The sequence below is a fragment of the Bombina bombina genome, chromosome 5 (assembly GCF_027579735.1).
Source record: "Bombina bombina isolate aBomBom1 chromosome 5, aBomBom1.pri, whole genome shotgun sequence".
Lineage (NCBI taxonomy): Eukaryota > Metazoa > Chordata > Amphibia > Anura > Bombinatoridae > Bombina > Bombina bombina.
In genome coordinates this window covers 1,154,988,514-1,155,006,284 of record NC_069503.1, presented here as the reverse complement: position 1 = coordinate 1,155,006,284, position 17,771 = coordinate 1,154,988,514, and the positions used below count along the sequence as shown (strand labels likewise).

Sequence of the window (17,771 nt, the reverse complement as noted above, 5' to 3'; positions counted from 1 at the left end):
GCTTTCTGGGTTAAGGCTCTAGAAGAGGCTCTTCAGATGGAGACTCCATTAGAGGAGAATTTGGACAGAATTAAGGCCCTTAAGTTGGCTAATTCTTTTATTACAGATGCCGCATTTCAACTGGCTAAATTAGCGGCAAAGAATTCAGGTTTTGCCATTTTAGCACGCAGGGCGTTATGGCTTAAGTTCTGGTCTGCTGATGTGTCATCTAAACTTTTGAACATCCCTTTCAAAGGAAAGACCCTATTCGGGCCTGAACTGAAAGAGATTATTTCAGACATCACTGGAGGGAAAGGTCATGCCCTCCCTCAGGATAGTTCAAATAAGATGAGGACCAAACAAAATAATTTTTGTTCCTTTCGGAACTTTAAGAGTGGTCCCCCTTCAGCTTCCTCTGCTGCAAAGCAAGAGGGGAATTTTGCCCAATCCAAGTCAGTCTGGAGACCTAACCAGGCTTGGAACAAGGGTAAACAGGCCAAGAAGCCTGCAGCTGCCTCTAAGACAGCATGAAGAGGTAGCCCCCGATCCGGGACCGGATCTAGTAGGGGGCAGACTCTCTCTCTCTTCGCTCAGGCTTGGGCAAGAGATGTTCACGATCCCTGGGCTTTAGAAATTGTGTCCCAGGGATATCTTCTGGAATTCAGACTCCCTTCCAAGGGGGAGATTTCACATTTCTTGATTTGTCTCTAAACCAGACAAAGAGAGAGGCGTTCTTACGCTGAGTAGAAGACCTACATACCATGGGGGTGATCCGCCCAGTCCCAAAAGAGGAACAGGGGCTAGGGTTTTACTCAAACCTGTTTGTGGTTCCCAAAAAAGAGGGAACTTTCAGACCAATCTTGGATCTCAAAATACTAAACAAGTTCCTCAAAGTTCCATCATTCAAGATGGAGACTATTTTGACTTAAAGGATGCGTATCTACACATCCCTATTAACAGAAATCATCATCAATTTCTCAGATTCGTCTTTCTAAACAGGCATTACCAGTTTGTGGCCCTTCCCTTCGGGTTGGCCACGGCTCCCAGAATTTTCACAAAGGTGCTAGGGTCCCTTCTGGTGGTTCTACGACCACGGGGCATAGCAGTGGCGCCTTATCTAGACGACATCTTAATTCAGGTGTCGACTTTCCAGATAGCCAAGTCTCACACGGACATCGTGTTGGCTTTTCTGAGATCTCTCGGGTGGAAGGTGAACATAAAAAAGTAGTTCTCTCTTCCCTCTTACAAGAGTTTCCTTTCTATGGACTCTGATAGATTCGGTAGAAATGAAAATATTTCTGACGGAGGTCAGAAATTCAAAATTCTTAACCACTTGCCGAGCTCTTCATTCCATTCCCCGGCCATCAGTGGCTCAGTGTATGGAGGTAATCGGACTCATGGTAGCGGCAATGGACATAGTTCCTTTTGCCCGCCTACACCTCCGACCACTGCAACTATGCATGCTCAAACAGTGGAATGGGGATTATGCAGATTTATCTCCTCAACTGCATCTGGACCAGGAGACCAGAGATTCTCTTCTCTGCTGGTTGTCTCAGGACCAGCTGTCTCAGGGAATGTACTTCCGCAGGCCAGAGTGGCTCATTGTATTGACAGATGCCAGCCTGCTAGGCTGGGGTGCAGTCTGGAACTCCCTGAAAGCACAGGGCTTATGGTCTCGGAAGGAATCTCTTCTTCCGATAAATATTCTAGAACTGAGAGCATATTCATATTCAGCTTGCTGCGGCCAAATTCATCAGGTTTCAGTCGGACAACATCACAACTGTAGCTTATATCAATTATCAAGGAGGAACAAGGAGTTCTCTAGCGATGATGGAGGTAACCAAAATAATCCGATGGGCAGAGGATCACTCTTGCCATCTCTCAGCAATCCACATCCCAGGAGTAGAGAACTGGGAGGCGGATTTCCTAAGTCGTCAGACTTTTCATCCAGGGGAGTGGGAACTCCATCCGGAGGTATTTGCCCAGCTGATTCAGCTATGGGGCACACCAGAATTGGATCTGTTGGTGTCCCGTCAAAATGCCAAACTTCCTCGTTACGGGTCCAGGTCCCGGGATCCCAAGGCGGTACTGATAGATGCTCTAGCAGTGCCTTGGTCCTTCAATCTGGCCTATGTATTTCCACCGTTTCCTCTCCTCCCATGTCTGGTTGCCAGAATCAAGCAGGAGAGAGCTTCAGTGATTCTGATAGCACCTGCGTGGCCACGCAGGACTTGGTATGCAGACCTGGTGGACATGTCCTCGGTTCCACCGTGGACTCTGCCAATGAGGCGGGACCTTCTAATCCAAGGTCCGTTCACGCATCCAAATCTAATTTTTCTGCATCTGACTGCTTGGAGATTGAACGCCTGATTCTATAAAAGCGTGGTTTCTCTGAGTCGGTCATTGATACCCTGATTCAGGCTAGAAAGTCTGTCACCAGGAAGATTTATCATAAGATTTGGCGCAAATATCTTTATTGCTGTGAATCCAAAGGTTACTCATGGAGTAAGATTAGACTTCCTAGAATATTGTCTTTTCTCCAAGAAGATTTGGAGAAGGGATTATCAGCTAGTTCCCTAAAAGGGCAAATATCTGCTTTGTCTATTCTACTACACAAACGTCTGGCAGATGTCCCAGACGTTCAAGCATTTAGTCAGGCTTTGGTCAGAATTAAGTCTGTATTTAAGCCTGTTGCTCCGCCTTGGAGCCTAAACTTAGTCCTTAAAGTTCTTCAAGGGTTTCCGTTTGAACCTATGCATTCCATAGATATTAAGTTTCTATCTTGGAATGTTTTGTTTTTAGTAGCTATCTCTTAGGCTCGAAGAGTTTCTGAGCTATCTGCTTTACAATGTGATTCCCCTTACCTTGTTTTCCATGCAGATAAGGTGGTTTCGCGTACCAAACCTGGGTTTCTTCCTAAGGTTGTTTCTAATAAGAATATCAGTCAAGAGATTGTTGTTCCTTCATCAAAGAAGGAACGTCTGTTACACAATCTTGATGTGGTTCGTGCTTTAAAGTTCTACTTACAAGCAACTAAAGATTTCCGTCAAACATCTTCATTGTTTGTTGTTTATTCTGGTAAACGGAGAGGTCAAAGGGCTACGGTTAGCTCTCTTTCCTTTTGGCTGAAAAGCATCATCCGTTTGGCCTATGAGACTGCTGGACAGCAGCCTCCTGAAAGAATTACTGCTCATTCTACTTGAGCTGTGGCTTCCACATGGGCTTTTAAAAATGAAGCTTCTGTTGAACAGATTTGTAAGGCGGCGACTTGGTCTTCGCTTCATACTTTTTCCAAATTTTACAAATTCGATACTTTTGCTTGTTCGGAGGCTATTTTTGGGAGAAAGGTTCTACAAGCAGTGGTGCCTTCCGTTTAAGGTCCCTGTCTTTTCCCTCCCTTCATCCGTGTCCTAAAGCTTTGGTATTGGTATCCCACAAGTAAGGATGAATCCGTGGACTCAATACAACTTACATGAGAAAACATAATTTATGCTTACCTGATAAATTTATTTCTCTTGTGATGTATCGAGTCCATGGCCCGCCCTGTTTTTTAAGACAGGCATATATATTTTTATTTTTAAACTTTCAGTCACCACTGCACCCTATAGTTTCTCCTTCGGTCGAAAGACTGGGGGTGGAGCTAAGGGAGGAGCTATATAGACAGCTCTGCTGTGGTTGCTCTCTTTGCCACTTCCTGTAGGGAAGGAGAATATCCCACAAGTAAGGATGAATGCGTGGACTCGATACATCACAAGAGAAATAAATTTATCAGGTAAGCCTAAATTATGTTTTTTATTATGTAATAAAATCACATTGTTGCATGGTTTTCTCTTCTGTTAACTAGAGATTCCATGGTGTTTACTGCCATCTAGTGGCAATTATTTATCATGCTCCTTGTAATATGATAGAGATTTCCAATTTTGATGATACGTATTTACTTATTTATCTTAGTACTTTTTGGAGGATTATTTTTATCTCAGAGATTTTTTGTGTATAGCCCTCCAGTGTCTCAAGAGGCAAGGCTACCGACCAGACTAGAGGTTCCAGGCTTGATTCTGCGTGTGCCATGACAATACCTGTAGTGCAATTTTTCAATATCTCTTAGTGAGAAGTTTCAACAGAGAGCAATCTTCAATGCCCTGATTGCTTAGCCTCAACTGAGTTCAGTCAGTTTATCAGATTCCAATCAGAGGCTTATATCAACCATCAGGGAGGAACAAGTAGTTCCTTAGCCATGAAGGAGGTGTCTCGCATCCTTTAGTGGGCAGAGACTCACAACTGCCACATATCTGCTATTTACATCCTATGTGTGGAAAACTGGGAAGCAGATTATCTGAGCAGGCAGACGTTTCCCAGGGGTGTGGGCTCTACATCTGGAATTGTTCTCTATGATAACCATCAGGCCCTCTGGGGTTCCAGAGTTGGAATTGATGGTGTCTCGACTAAACACCAAGCTTCCCAGATACGGGTCCAGATCAAGGGACCCGCAGGCAGTTCTTGTGGACGCTCTAGCTGTTCCATGAGATTTCGGTAGGATTTACCTGTTCCCTCTGTTTGACCTCCTTCCTCGGGGGATAGCCTGGATCAAACAGGAGCTGGCTTCGGTGATTCTAATTGCTCCAGCTTGGCCTCACAGAATTTGGCTTGCGGACCTGCTGAAGTTGTAGTCCTCTCCTCCATGGAGATTTCCGATGAGGAAGGACCTTCTACTTCAGGGTAATTTTTTTCATCCAAACCTAGATTCTCTAAAGCTGACCGCATGGAGATTGAATGCCTAGTCTTGTCTAATCGAGAGATTTTTCTGATAAGGTTATCGACTTCTTGATCAAGGCTCGTAAGCCGGTATCTCGCAAAATATACCATAAAGTTTGGCGCACATATCTTTTTTGGTACGTATCTCTGGGTTTTCCTTGGCGTAAGGTGAGAGTTCCCCGTATTTTGTCTTTTCTGCAGGAAGGGTTTGTCAGTTCCCTGAAGGGTCAGATTTCTACCATTTCGGTTCTATTGCATAAATGTTTGGCTGACTTACCGGATGTTCAGTCTTTTGCTCAGGCGTTGGTCAGAATCAGGCCTGTGTTCAATCCTGTTGCTCCACCTTGGAGCCTTAATCTTGTTCTTCGGCTTTTGCAGCAGATTCGGTTTGAGCCTATGCATTCTGTTGATATTTAGTTATTGTCTTGGAAGGTTTTGTTTTTGTTAGCTTTTTCTTCTGATCTTAGAGTCTCAAAACTTTCAGCTCTGCAGTGTGATCCCCCTTATCTTATTTGCCATTCGGATAAGGCAGTCCTTCGTACCAAATTGTGATTGCTTTCTAAGGTGGTTTCGGACTGCAATATCAATCAGGAAATTGGTGTTCCTTCTTTGTGTCCTAATCCTCCTCAGAAGGAGCGTCTATTACACAATCTGGATGTGGTTCGTGCTCTAAAATTCTATATACAGAATACTAAGAGTTTTTGTCAATATTCTGCCTTTTTTGTATTTGCTTGCAGTGGTAAGGGTCAAGAGGCCACGTCACCTACTCTTTCCTTTTGGTTGATTTGTTTCATTCGGTTGGCTTATGGGATAGCTGGACAACAGTCTTCTGAGAGGAATACAGCTCTTTGAACGCAGGCTGTTTCTTTTTCCTGGGCCTTTAAAAACAAGGCTTCTGTGGAACAAATTTGTAAGGTGGCCACTTGGTCCTCATTGCATTCTTTTTCAAAATTTTATACATTTTATGTTTTTGCCTCAGCTGAGGCTTCCTATGGGAGAAAGGTTCTTCAAGCTGTGGTGCCCTGTTTCGTTCCGCCTGTCTTGTTTCTCCCTCCCTTTCCATTCTGTGTCCTCTGGCTTGGGTATTGGTTCCCACTAGTAATTAGAATTTGTGGACTCTCCATGCCATTGGAAATAAAATAAAATTTATGCTTCCCTGATAAATTATTTTCTTTCCTGGCATGGAGAGTCCACGACCCTCCCTTGTTTTCTACACTTCAGGCACCTCTATACCCTGGTGTCTTCTTCTCTTTCCGTATTCCCTCGGCTGAATGACTGGGGATCATGGGAAGTGGGAGGGATACTTAAAGCTTTTGCTGAGGTGTTCTTTGCCTCCTCTTGGTGGCCAGGAGTTGAATTCCAACTTGTAATTAGACTCTCCATGCCAGGAAAGAAAATAATTTATCAGCTAAAAGCATACATTTGGTTACTTACAAAATCAACACATTTTATATTCTTTAGGCAGTTTAAACACATAAAATCCTTTCGTTAGATAGGAAACACATTTGTAGATAGATATGGTTCGCGGATCTAGTGGGGATGTCATCATCTCCTCCGTGGAAGTTACCTTGTTGCAGGAATCTGCTAACCAAGGTCTCTTTGTTCATCAATGTCTAGATTCTCTGAGGCTGACTTCGTGGAGATTGAACTCCTAGCCAAGAGAGGGTTTTCTCATTCAAGCTCAGAAGCTGGTTGCTCGTCGCATCTATCATAAGGTGTGGAGGACCTACTTATTCTGTTCTCCAGGATGAACTGGAGAAGGGCTTTTCTGCAAGTTCCCTGAAGGGACAGATTTCGGCCCTGTCTGTGTTACTGCACAAGAGGTTTGCTGAGCTTCCAGATGTGCAGTCATTTGTTAAGGCTCTGCTAGGATCAGACCTGTGTTTAGATCTAAGGCTCCTTCATTGGAGTTTAGATCTTGTTCTTAAAGTTTTGCAACGGGCTCCGTTGGAGCCTATGCATGAAGTAGACATTAAATTGTTGTCTTGGAAGGTTCCTTTTCTACTGGCTATTGCTTATGCACGCAGAGTATCTGTGATTGCTGCCTTGCAATGCGTCCCTCCTTATCTGGCTTTCCATGCCGATAAGGCTGTTGTACGAACCAAGTTAGGTTTCTTCCTAAGGTGGAGTCAATTCGCAACATCAATCAAGAGATCGTGGTTCCTTTCTTATGTCCTAATCGTTCTTCGTTGAAGAAACGTTTACAGCGTAATTTTGGATGTGGTTTGTGCCTTGAAGTTCTATCTTCAGGCCACGAAGGAATGTAGGCAAACTTCTTTGTCTGTTTGTTCTCCTTTCCAGGAAGCGTAGGGGTCAAAGGGCCTTATCGACTTACTTATCTTTTTGTCTGAGGAGTGTCATCTGTTTAGCATAGAGCCAGCGAGACATAAGCTTCCTCTGAGGATTACGGCTCATTCTACGAGAGCAGTGGTTTCCTCATGGGCCTTCAAAAATGAGGCCTCTATGGATCAGATCTGTAAGGCGGCTACCTGGTCCTCCTTACATACTTTTTCCAAATTTTACAAGTTTGATGTTTTTGCTTCTCCTAAAGCAGCCTTCGGGAGAAAGGTTGTGGTGCCCTCAGATTAGGGTCCGCCTCTCCTTTTTCCCTACCGTTAGCATTTTGTGTACTCTAGAGCTTTGGTATATATTTCCCACAAGTAAGGAATGCAGCTGTGGACTCTTCCCATATTAAGAAGGAAAACATAAATTGTGCTTACCAGATCATATCCTTCTATATGGGAAGAGTCCACAGCTCCCGTCCGTGTTCTCCGATGGGCGGCCCTAAATTTAAATTTATTCTTCTGGCACCTTTTTCGCCCTGATATTTCTCCTACTGTTTCTTGTTCCCTCTGCAGAATGACTGGAGTTATTAGGGAAGTGGGGAGGTATTTAAGCCTTTGGCTGGGGTGTCTTTGCCGCCTCCTGGTGGCCAGGTTCATTATTTCCCACAAGTAAGGAATGCAGCTGTTGACTCTTCCCATACAGAAGGAAAAAACATTATCTGGTAAGCATCATTTATGTTTTGCAATGCACAGGAGGAAATGACAGACGTAAGCTGGACTATATATATATATATATATTGTAATATTATTTATTTTAGTTGAGAGCACATACCGCAAGTGACCCATACACAGTGAAACATCAGACAAACACATCATATATATAAATTACATAGTCTTCTGTTACTGTAAAAACATAAACCAAAAGAAACACAGTTTATCAAACAAATTTTGTCAATTGCAACCTTAGAATATGAAGGTCTGTGAGTCTGTACCTGGACAGGCTATAGCTAAATTGTCAAACATTCTGATTCGCTGCACAGTTTCTCATTATATCATTGCCAAGAGCTCTTAGAAAAATATTTCTAATTTCCCATACCTCAGACCATTACAAATATCCCTTTCTAAGGTTGTGACCTACTTTACTGAATAGAGACCCTGAGAATCATTTTCACAACATCTCGTATACCTTCTACTGGCCACAATTCATTTAGATTACTTTTAGTGGTACTATGACATTTATTTAGGGACAATTATTGTAAAGGAAACCAAAAGGGTTTATCTGTCTCTACATTTATTGATTGGAAATGCTGATTTGAGAATTATATTCTCCTATCTTACACTGTAACAAATTGGTGCATGCTGATATGGCCTCTCTCACGCTCCCCCGGCTTGTATCCCAGAACTCCCCAAACTACTGGTCTAGTCGCAGAGACCCAACCACTCCTGTCCAACCCCAAATAGCTTTCTCTGTTGACCTGCAGAACCAACATCCAAACATCTACACCTTCCAGTATTGATAGGGGCAGATGGGGGCTTGCATCAGAGCTGGTTGCCTCACCGTGGGCAGGAGATGGTGGGGGAAAGGTTCCATGGTCAGATCTTACTGTGCAATAGGGCATGCGGGAAGTCTCACCATGAAAAAAGAGCTGGGGGTTTCACTATGTAGCTGCACCAGTTATAGGCAGAGCTTATAAATTCACATGACGGCTTCCTCTTCCCACAGGACGGCTGTGCCCTGACGCACCTGAATCTCTCATGCAATCACCTGACAGATGAGGCTGTGCAGTGCCTGGCTAGGTAAGGCTGAGAATACTGCACAATATAAATGTATGACTGAGCATGTGCGTTAATGTTGTTACTTTATAGCTGAACTACAACATATAGAGAGTCATGATCAGAACCAGTAATGTTATAGCAGATTCTTCCTACCCACATATACAGTATAAACACAATGCATATGCACACAACATGCGCACCTATACACATATGCACACAACATGCGCATCTATACATGTATGCACACAACATGCCCACCTATACATGTATGCACACAACATGCCCACCTATACACGTATACACGTATGCACACAACATGTGCATCTATACACGTATGCACACAACATGCGCACCTATACACGTATGCACACAACATTCGCACCTATACACGTATGCACACATGTGCACCTATACACGTATGCACACAACATGCGCACCTATACACGTATGCACACAACATGTGCACCTATACACGTATGCACACAACATGCGCACCTATACACGTATGCACACAACATGCGCACATATACACGTATGCCCACAACATGCGCACCTATACACACAACATGCGCACCTATACACACAACATGCGCACCTATACACGTATGCACACAACATGCGCACCTATACACGTATGCATACAACATGCGCACCTATACACGTATGCACACAACATGCGCACCTATACACGTATGCACACAACATGCGCACCTATACACGTATGCCCACAACATGCGCACCTATACACGTATGCACACATCATGCGCACCTATACGCGTATGCACACAACATGCGCACCTATACACGTATGCACACAACATGCGCACCTATACACGTATGCACACAACATGCGCACCTATACACGTATGCACACAACATGCGCACCTATACACGTATGCACACAACATGCGCACCTATACACGTATGCCCACAACATGCGCACCTATACACACAACATGCGCACCTATACACGTATGCCCACAACATGCGCACCTATACACGTATGCACACAACATGCGCGCCTATACACGTATGCACACAACAGGCGCGCCTATACACGTATGCACACAACATGCGCGCCTATACACGTATGCACACAACATGCGCACCTATACACGTATGCACACAACATGCGCACCTATACGCGTATGCACACAACATGCGCACCTATACACATATGCACACAACATGCGCACCTATACACGTATGCACACAACATGCGCACCTATAGACATATGCACACAACATGCGCACCTATACACGTATGCACACAACATGCGCACCTATACACGTATGCACACAACATGCGCACCTATACACGTATGCACACATTGCACCTATGCAAGCAACATGCGCACATATGCACACATGCGCACGTATATATATATATATATATACACACACACACGTGCACACTCACACATACACACACATGCATGCACACACACGTTTATAAACGTCGCTGTAGTTACTACACTTTGGTCTTAGCAGGAATGGAGCACTATCATTGTCATTAGTACACTGTGGCCCTACAAAATCGACAATAATATTGTGGGTGTTAGGGACCCATATTTCAGCATCTTTTTTGCCATTTCGCCCCTCAGGTGCCTCCCGGTGAGTCTGTCTTTGAAGTTTCTAGACCTTTCTGGAAATCCTGGTGTGGGAACCGATGGGTTAGAATGTTTGCTGAAGGCTGTCCAAGAAAGAAGCTCAGAAATGTCCAACCTTAACCTTACAGGTAGGTTTAGTGATAATTTATCTTATCTTCTAGAAATTGGCACCATTGTTTCTCCAGGTTACAAGTGCCCCAACATACTAAAGTTTATGGTTATCGAGCTATAACTGGGAGGCCGAGGGCAAAAAAATAGAATGGATCCTGTTGGGAATAGGGAATATCCCGGGACAATTCTTGGATGCTGAATCTTGGAAAAACAAGGATCTTCAGAATTCCGGGAACACTCAGAAAATAACAACACCTTAGGCAGATTGTCATTAGCAAGTGCTCGTTTATTATGGGTACAACAGTAACTTATATAGCCATGGATGCACGTAGGCATCCGATACATAACAGAATATTATTGGCTATGCAAATAGCCTTATTTGGTACTTAGCATAACATAATATTTGTTGTAAGAAAGTGAAACGAAAATGAACGTTTGTGGTTACTGAGAATAATGTATAAAGCATATAGGTCATGTGTCTTAGTGTTGTGGTTAGAAAACAGGAAGCATCTGTGAAATACAGACAGAACAGACAGCAAATAATGTTAGCAATATTACAAGTGGTGTGGAATGAAAGCACATAATATTACAAGTGGTGTGGAATGAAAGCACATAATATTACAAGTGGTGTGGAGTGAGTGAGTGAGTGCATGTGAATATGCAATATTACCTGACAGATCCTGAGGAGTGTGTGGGTGAGAGATGGGTTGGAGAGGGGTAGAGGAGAGCTATCTGGGTATGGGGTAGAGGAGGGATAGGTGGGTGAGGGAATAGAGGAGAGATGGGTGAGAGAGGTAGTAGAGGAGAGCTATCTTGGTATGGGGTAGAGGAGAGATGGGTGGGTAAGGGAGTAGAGGAGAGATGGATGGTGGTTATGTTATAGAGAAAAGATGGGTGAGAGGGAGTAGAGGAGAGATGGGTGGGTGCGGGGGTAGAAGAGGGATGGGTGGGTGAGGGGGTAGAGGAGGGACGGGTGGGTGAGGGAATAGAGGAGAGATGGGTGGGTGAGGGAATAGAGTAGAGATGGGTGGGGGAGGGAATAGAGTAGAGATGGGTGGGGGAGGGAATAGAGGAGAGATGGGTGGGTGACGGGATAGAGGAGAGATGGGTGGGTGACGGGATAGAGGAGAGATGGGTGGGTGACGGGATAGAGGAGAGATGGGTGGGTGACGGGATAGAGGAGAGATGGGTGGTTGACGGGATAGAGGAGAGATGGGTGGTTGACGGGATAGAGGAGAGATGGGTGGTTGACGGGAGGAGAGATGGGTGGTTGACGGGAGGAGAGATGGGTGGGTGAGGGAGAAGAGATGGGTGGGTGAGGAAAGAGAGATGGGTGGGTGAGGGAGTAGAGGAGAGATGGGTGGGTGACGGGTTAGATGAGAGCTGGGTGGGTAAGGGAGTAGAGGAGCGCTGGGTGGCAAAAGTGGATGTCCAGGGGTGTAACACTTAGTATGGGCGATATAGGAAGGTTATAGAATGCTACAGGTTTAGGAAAAAAAAAGAGTATAATTTGAAAGTCGAAAGTCTTCAACATTTGGGATGAGTGGGGGAGGGGGTAGAGGAGGGATGGGTGGGTGAGGGGGTAGAGGAGAGATGGGTGGGTGAGGGAATAGAGGAGAGGTGGGTGAGGGAGTAGAGGAGAGATGGGTGGGGTTATGGGAATAGAGGAGAGATGGGTGGGTGAGGGAGTAGAGGAGAGATGGGTGGGTGACGGGATAGAGGAGAGATGGGTGAGAGAGGGAGTGGAGGAGAGATGGGTGAGAGGGAGTAGAGAAGAGGTGGATGAGGAGGTAGAGGAGGGATGGGTGGGTGAGGGAGTAGAGGAGAGATGTGTGGGTGACGGGACAGAGGAGAGATGAGTGGGTGACGGGATAGAGGAGAGATGGGTGAGTGAGGGAGTAGAGAGAGAGATGGGTGAATGTAACGGATACCCCGGCTACCCCGACTGGGTAGCTCTGCCAAACGGGTCCTGCTTCCTCCCTGCCGACTGCAGCTATGTAGCTGGCAAGTGACCACAGCCTGTAGCCACCCCTGATCCCCGACAGCACCAGTACTCAGGGTCCCACCCTGTGGCAGACTCCAGCTACCCCAACTGAGTAGCTCTGCCAGAGGGTCCTTCCTTTGCCTGGAACAGGCTGCTATGTAGCCCAGGAAAGTGATTTTAGCTGGAGCTCACCCAAATAACTAGACAGACTAGCCTTCAGGTGAAACAAGACCTGCTTTATTGCACAGAAAACACAGCTTTTATACATTTCCAACACATGGGGATTTAGTTACAACACAAATAGAAACAAATATACAATGAGACAAACATCAGACAATGGTTAGTTAAACAGATTCTAATCACATCCTGACTTACAAAAGGACAAATGGATGACACATACAATTAACAGAAAAACACTTCACATCTAGACTAGATAACAACAGGGGGAAGGTTATAGGGGGGTAGGGGTTTATTACACAGAAAACACAGCTTTTAGACATTTCCAACACGTGGTAGTTACTACACAAATAGAAACAAATATTATACAATGAGACAAACATCAGACAATGGTTAATTAAACAGATTCTAATCACATCCTGACTTACAAAAGGACAAATGGATGACTCATACAATTAACATAAAAACACTTCACATCTAGACTACATAACAACAGGGGGAAGGTTATAGTTGGTAGGGGTTTAACCCTTGCAGCCTGGTATCCGTGACAGGTGGGTGATGGGATAGAGGAGAAATGGGTGGGTGAGGGAGTAGGGAAGAGATGGGTGCGTGACGGGTTAGACGAGAGCTGGGTGGGTGAGGGAGTAGAGGAGAGGTGGGTGAGGGAGAAGAGGAGAGGTAGGTGGGTGAGGGAGAAGAGGAGAGGTGGGTGGGTAACTGGTTAGACGAGAGCTGGGTGGGTGAGGGAGTAGAGGAGAGCTGGGTGGCAAAAGTGGATGTCCAGGGGTGTAACACTAAGTATAGGAAGGTTATAGAATGCTACAGGTTTAGGAAAAGAGAGTATAATTTGAAAGTCTTCAACATTTGGGAAGCCCTCTGTGGTTATGTCATTCGTCAGTGTTTCTGTGGTTGACTTATATGGTGCCCTTTATGACACCTCAAATATGCATTATGCCTAGAAGATAGATACAGGTTTACATCTATAGAGATAGTTTGGCATCCACACAGACCTGTATTGTCGGCAAAATAAACATTCACAAGGCTGTGCAAATAAAAATTGTAACACTTGTTAGGCCCAGTAATCTGTCTGCGACTAAGCGCACAATGGCCTTTGTGGTGAGTTGTAATTGCTTTGTCTAGAAACTGATTCTGCTTCTTTTTTCACAGGCTGCAGTATTCGAGGGCCCCTAAGCAGCTCCTTTCTGGATGCCATTTCTTCCTCCCTTCAAGAACTCAGACTTGGTTCTTGCTTCTTGACCAAAAGAGACCGAGAGGCCCTGTCACAGGCATGGCTAGGGGACAAACTTTTGCTGTTCCACCAACACAAACTGTTCTTCAAGAAGCTGTGACGAGAAATATCCTTCCTTTCCCTGACATAGCACTCGTCCTCATGGAAGTAACATACAGCCGGCTAAGCTGCTGTGATGCATGAACGTTTAATGCAAGCGGCATCTGGAAATGTCCTTGCAACACCCGGTATAAGATGGATCTTCATGGAACAAGCCTGAGATATGAGACACTGCTGTATGGACTAGTGTACAAGTATTGCTGCTCCTCAGGACTTTTCAGGTTGTGTAATACTGAAACTTACCAGGGCCCCATAACATAAGTGCCTGTTTCTGTCCCACCCAGCTCAGAGACCCTAACCATGGGGAACTGGCGTTACTAGTGGGGTGGTTGAGATACGTATCCAAATTGCTCTGTTGGTGATTACATTTTGTCCAATAAGGTAAACTCTGTAACCTTGTTATACTTTCTTGCAGAGTTCTGCATTCCTGTTTTTGGGGTTGGGTCAGGTGCAGTAAACACATAGTATTGTCCAGATTCTGAGCACAAATCTGTCTGACCTAGCTTTGCTTTATTGGTAAGAGTGACCTTAATTATGTGGTGAAGTGCCACATAGTTGTGCCCCACTAATCTAATGCTGGGCTGGCAGAGATATATGATTTCAGGAACTTTACACTTATATGGCGTCATCGTGCCCCATGTTGCCAAACTGGCATTTTATCCAACACCATTGCTATATTGTACATATTTTTAACATTTTAATAATTACAAATAATGATGTACAGCTTGTATTTGACGTGGGAGCGTGGCAATAAGATTAATAAAATAAATATGTATAAAGGCGAGAGGGATAGAGCTCAGACCTAGCCCTACTTGTTACCGGTGCTGCTGTTTTATTCTGTCTTATTTATTTGTTGTTTGTTCCTTTGTTTTGTATAAATCTTTATTGAATAAACAAGTGGTTCTTAGCCTCCTACCTTGAAGATCAGTGCATGACAACGTTATTCAGATACTAGAGGGCGATAACTTTGAGTACTTATTATGAATACATACAAAATCAGTGTTAGTCATGTTTGCCTCCCTGAAACACAAGTGGAATGACAATCAGTGAAACTGCATATTATTTGTATCGCTGGTTTCCATATGTATTGGGTGCTACAGATTTAATGCACATTTCTTTGAGACCACTAAAAGAAATAGAAGAAGTTTACCGCAACGAAAAGCATTTTCTTAATGTACAGATGGTATCTGATGCCCAACTTCATATTAAGTGTTCATGTTGGCTTCCGTGGTTCGTGTCACAACTACTATTTTCTGTGTCAGTCTGGGATTTGTGCTCATTTTGACAATATTAAGATGCCAGAGGGATGGCTACTTGGTAAGGATAATATTGTGTAATGTAATTAGAGTAAGTCCCTGCATATCTGTGTAACTAAATATCTAGTATCTAATTCTGTGTAATGTGACCCAGTAAATGTAATAATTATTGTGCCTACAATGGCAGGATATCCAGGGGAAATTATGTGGATTAGAAAACAAGGAATTATGAAATCTGTGTTATTTTTCATCTAAATGTATATGACAGACTATAGAGATCTATTTGTTCTTCCCCCGTCTATTCTGGTTTCAGATTTATCAGTCTCAGGTGCCCCTAGGGTCTGATTTCACACGAAGATACTGTGCGCTTTTTGTTTATAAATTTTGGTGTGAGACACTAATTTGTGCATATCGAGGTGACGCCGACTTGATCACTTATGGCGCTTCTTCTTTTTGACCCATTGATAAATATACCCTATAGAACTGTTAGTAGCTAAATACGAAGTAGAGATCCCATCATTTTAACTGGGTAAAGCTCTCTGTATTCAACCGCCCCATCAGTTATAACCTCATTAGCACTAGCCAAATAAAGATATTTAAATAGAAAAAAAGATACCAAGCTAAACGTGGGGCTACTGACCCCTGACGTGGTCACTTTTGACATCACGCTTCCTCCGAGGAGAAAGTGAGACTGCAGGAAACACATTTATTAGGGCTCTAGTGCTGCCTAACACTTCATTGGCTTGATGAGCTTGCTTCGCTTTGTGTCTATTATGTTAGTGACTGTTAACAGTGCATGTTGCTTTACATTATACTTAACCCATGCCACACATAAGTTGTAAAATATATCCCCAGCGTGCTATGCATGTCACCTCTATTCCACATAGCCGTCAAATCTGTTGTCCTAAGCACAGGGGAAAATATTGCATTTCTTATAATCACAGGCACAGGGAAAAACCTTGCATTTCTTATAACAGAAACACTATATTTTAAAATTGCAAACTATCCTATGAAAGTTTTTTTAAAGAGACAGTCTACACCAGAATTTTTATTGTTTTAAAAAGAAAATTTATGCTTACCTGATAAATTTATTTCTTCTTAGACACGATGAGTCCACGGATCATCTTTACTTATGGGATATTCACTTCCTGGTCAGCAGGAAGAGGCAAAGAGCACCACAGCAGAGCTGTTAAATAGCTCCTCCCTCCCACTCCAGTCATTCGACCGAAGTTAGGAAGAGAAAGGAAAAGCCAAGGTGCAGAGGTGACTGAAGTTTACAATAAAAAACATCCTATCTAAAAATGACAGGGAGGGCGGTGGACTCATTGTGTCTAAGAAGAAATAAATTTATCTGGTAAGCATAAATTTTCTTTTCTTAAAGACACGATGAGTCCACGGATCGTCTTCATTACTTATGGGATCCAATACCCAAGCTATAGTACACAAATGATATGAGAGGGACAAGACAGGATACCTAAACTGAAGGCACCACTGCATGAAGAACCTTTCTCCAAAAGCCGCCTCAGCCGAGGCAAAAGTATCAAATTTGTAAAATGTTGTAAAAGTGTGAAGAGAAGACCAAGTTGCAGCCTTGCAAATCTGTTCCACAGAAGCTTCATTTTTGAATGCCCATGAGGAAGCAACAGTCCTAGTGGAATGAGCCGTAATCCTCTCAGGAAGCTGTTGTCCAGCAGTTTCGTAAGCCAAACGTCATAAACTGTTCAGCCAAAAAGAAAGAGAAACAGCAGTAGCTTTCTGTCCCCTACGTTTGCCTGAAAATACCACAAACAAAGAGGAAAACTGGCGAAAGTCTTTAGTCGCCTGTAAATAAAACTTTAAAGCACGAATACATCCAAATTATGTAAGAGCCTCTCCTTAGAAGAAGGATTAGGACACAAGGAAGGTACAACAATTTCCTGATTAATGTTCCGATCAGAAACAACCTTGGGAAGAAATCCAAATTTCGTACGTAAGACAACCTTATCCGCATGAAAAATAAGGTAAGGGGGCTCACATTGTAATGCTGAAAGCTCAGACACTCTATGAGCAGAAGAAATCGCTACCAAAAATAAAACCTTCCAAGATAACAACTTGATTTCTCCAACATTGGTGTGTCCGGTCCACGGCGTCATCCATAACTTGTGGGAATATCTCTTCCCCAACAGGAAATGGCAAAGAGTACAGCAAAAGCTGTCCATATAGTCCCTCCTAGGCTCCGCCCACCCCAGTCATTCTCTTTGCCGTTGCACAGGCAACATCTCCACGGAGATGGTGAAGAGTATGTGGTGTTTAGTTGTAGTTTTTTATTCTACTATCAAGAGTTTGTTATTTTAAAATAGTGCTGGTATGTACTATTTACTCTGAAACAGAAAAAGATGAAGAGTTCTGTTTGTGAGAGGAATATGATTTTAGCAGCAGTAACTAAAATCGTTTGCCGTTTCCACATAGGACTGTTGAGATGAAATAACTTCAGTTGGGGGAAACAGTTAGCAG

General features: G+C 43.8%; 1 protein-coding gene across 1 annotated transcript in view; it reads left to right on the top strand.

Moving 5' to 3' along the window:
* TONSL (tonsoku like, DNA repair protein) overlaps positions 1 to 14,929 on the top strand; it is a 388,651-nt gene extending 373,722 nt beyond the window's left edge. The window contains exons 24-26 of the mRNA XM_053715495.1: positions 8,740 to 8,813; positions 10,397 to 10,530; positions 13,842 to 14,929. Of these exons, the coding sequence (XP_053571470.1) occupies positions 8,740 to 8,813; positions 10,397 to 10,530; positions 13,842 to 14,023 (390 nt within the window). The 3' untranslated portion in view covers positions 14,024 to 14,929. The remainder of the gene's footprint in view (positions 1 to 8,739; positions 8,814 to 10,396; positions 10,531 to 13,841) is intronic.
* The last annotated feature ends 2,842 nt before the right edge of the window (positions 14,930 to 17,771 follow it).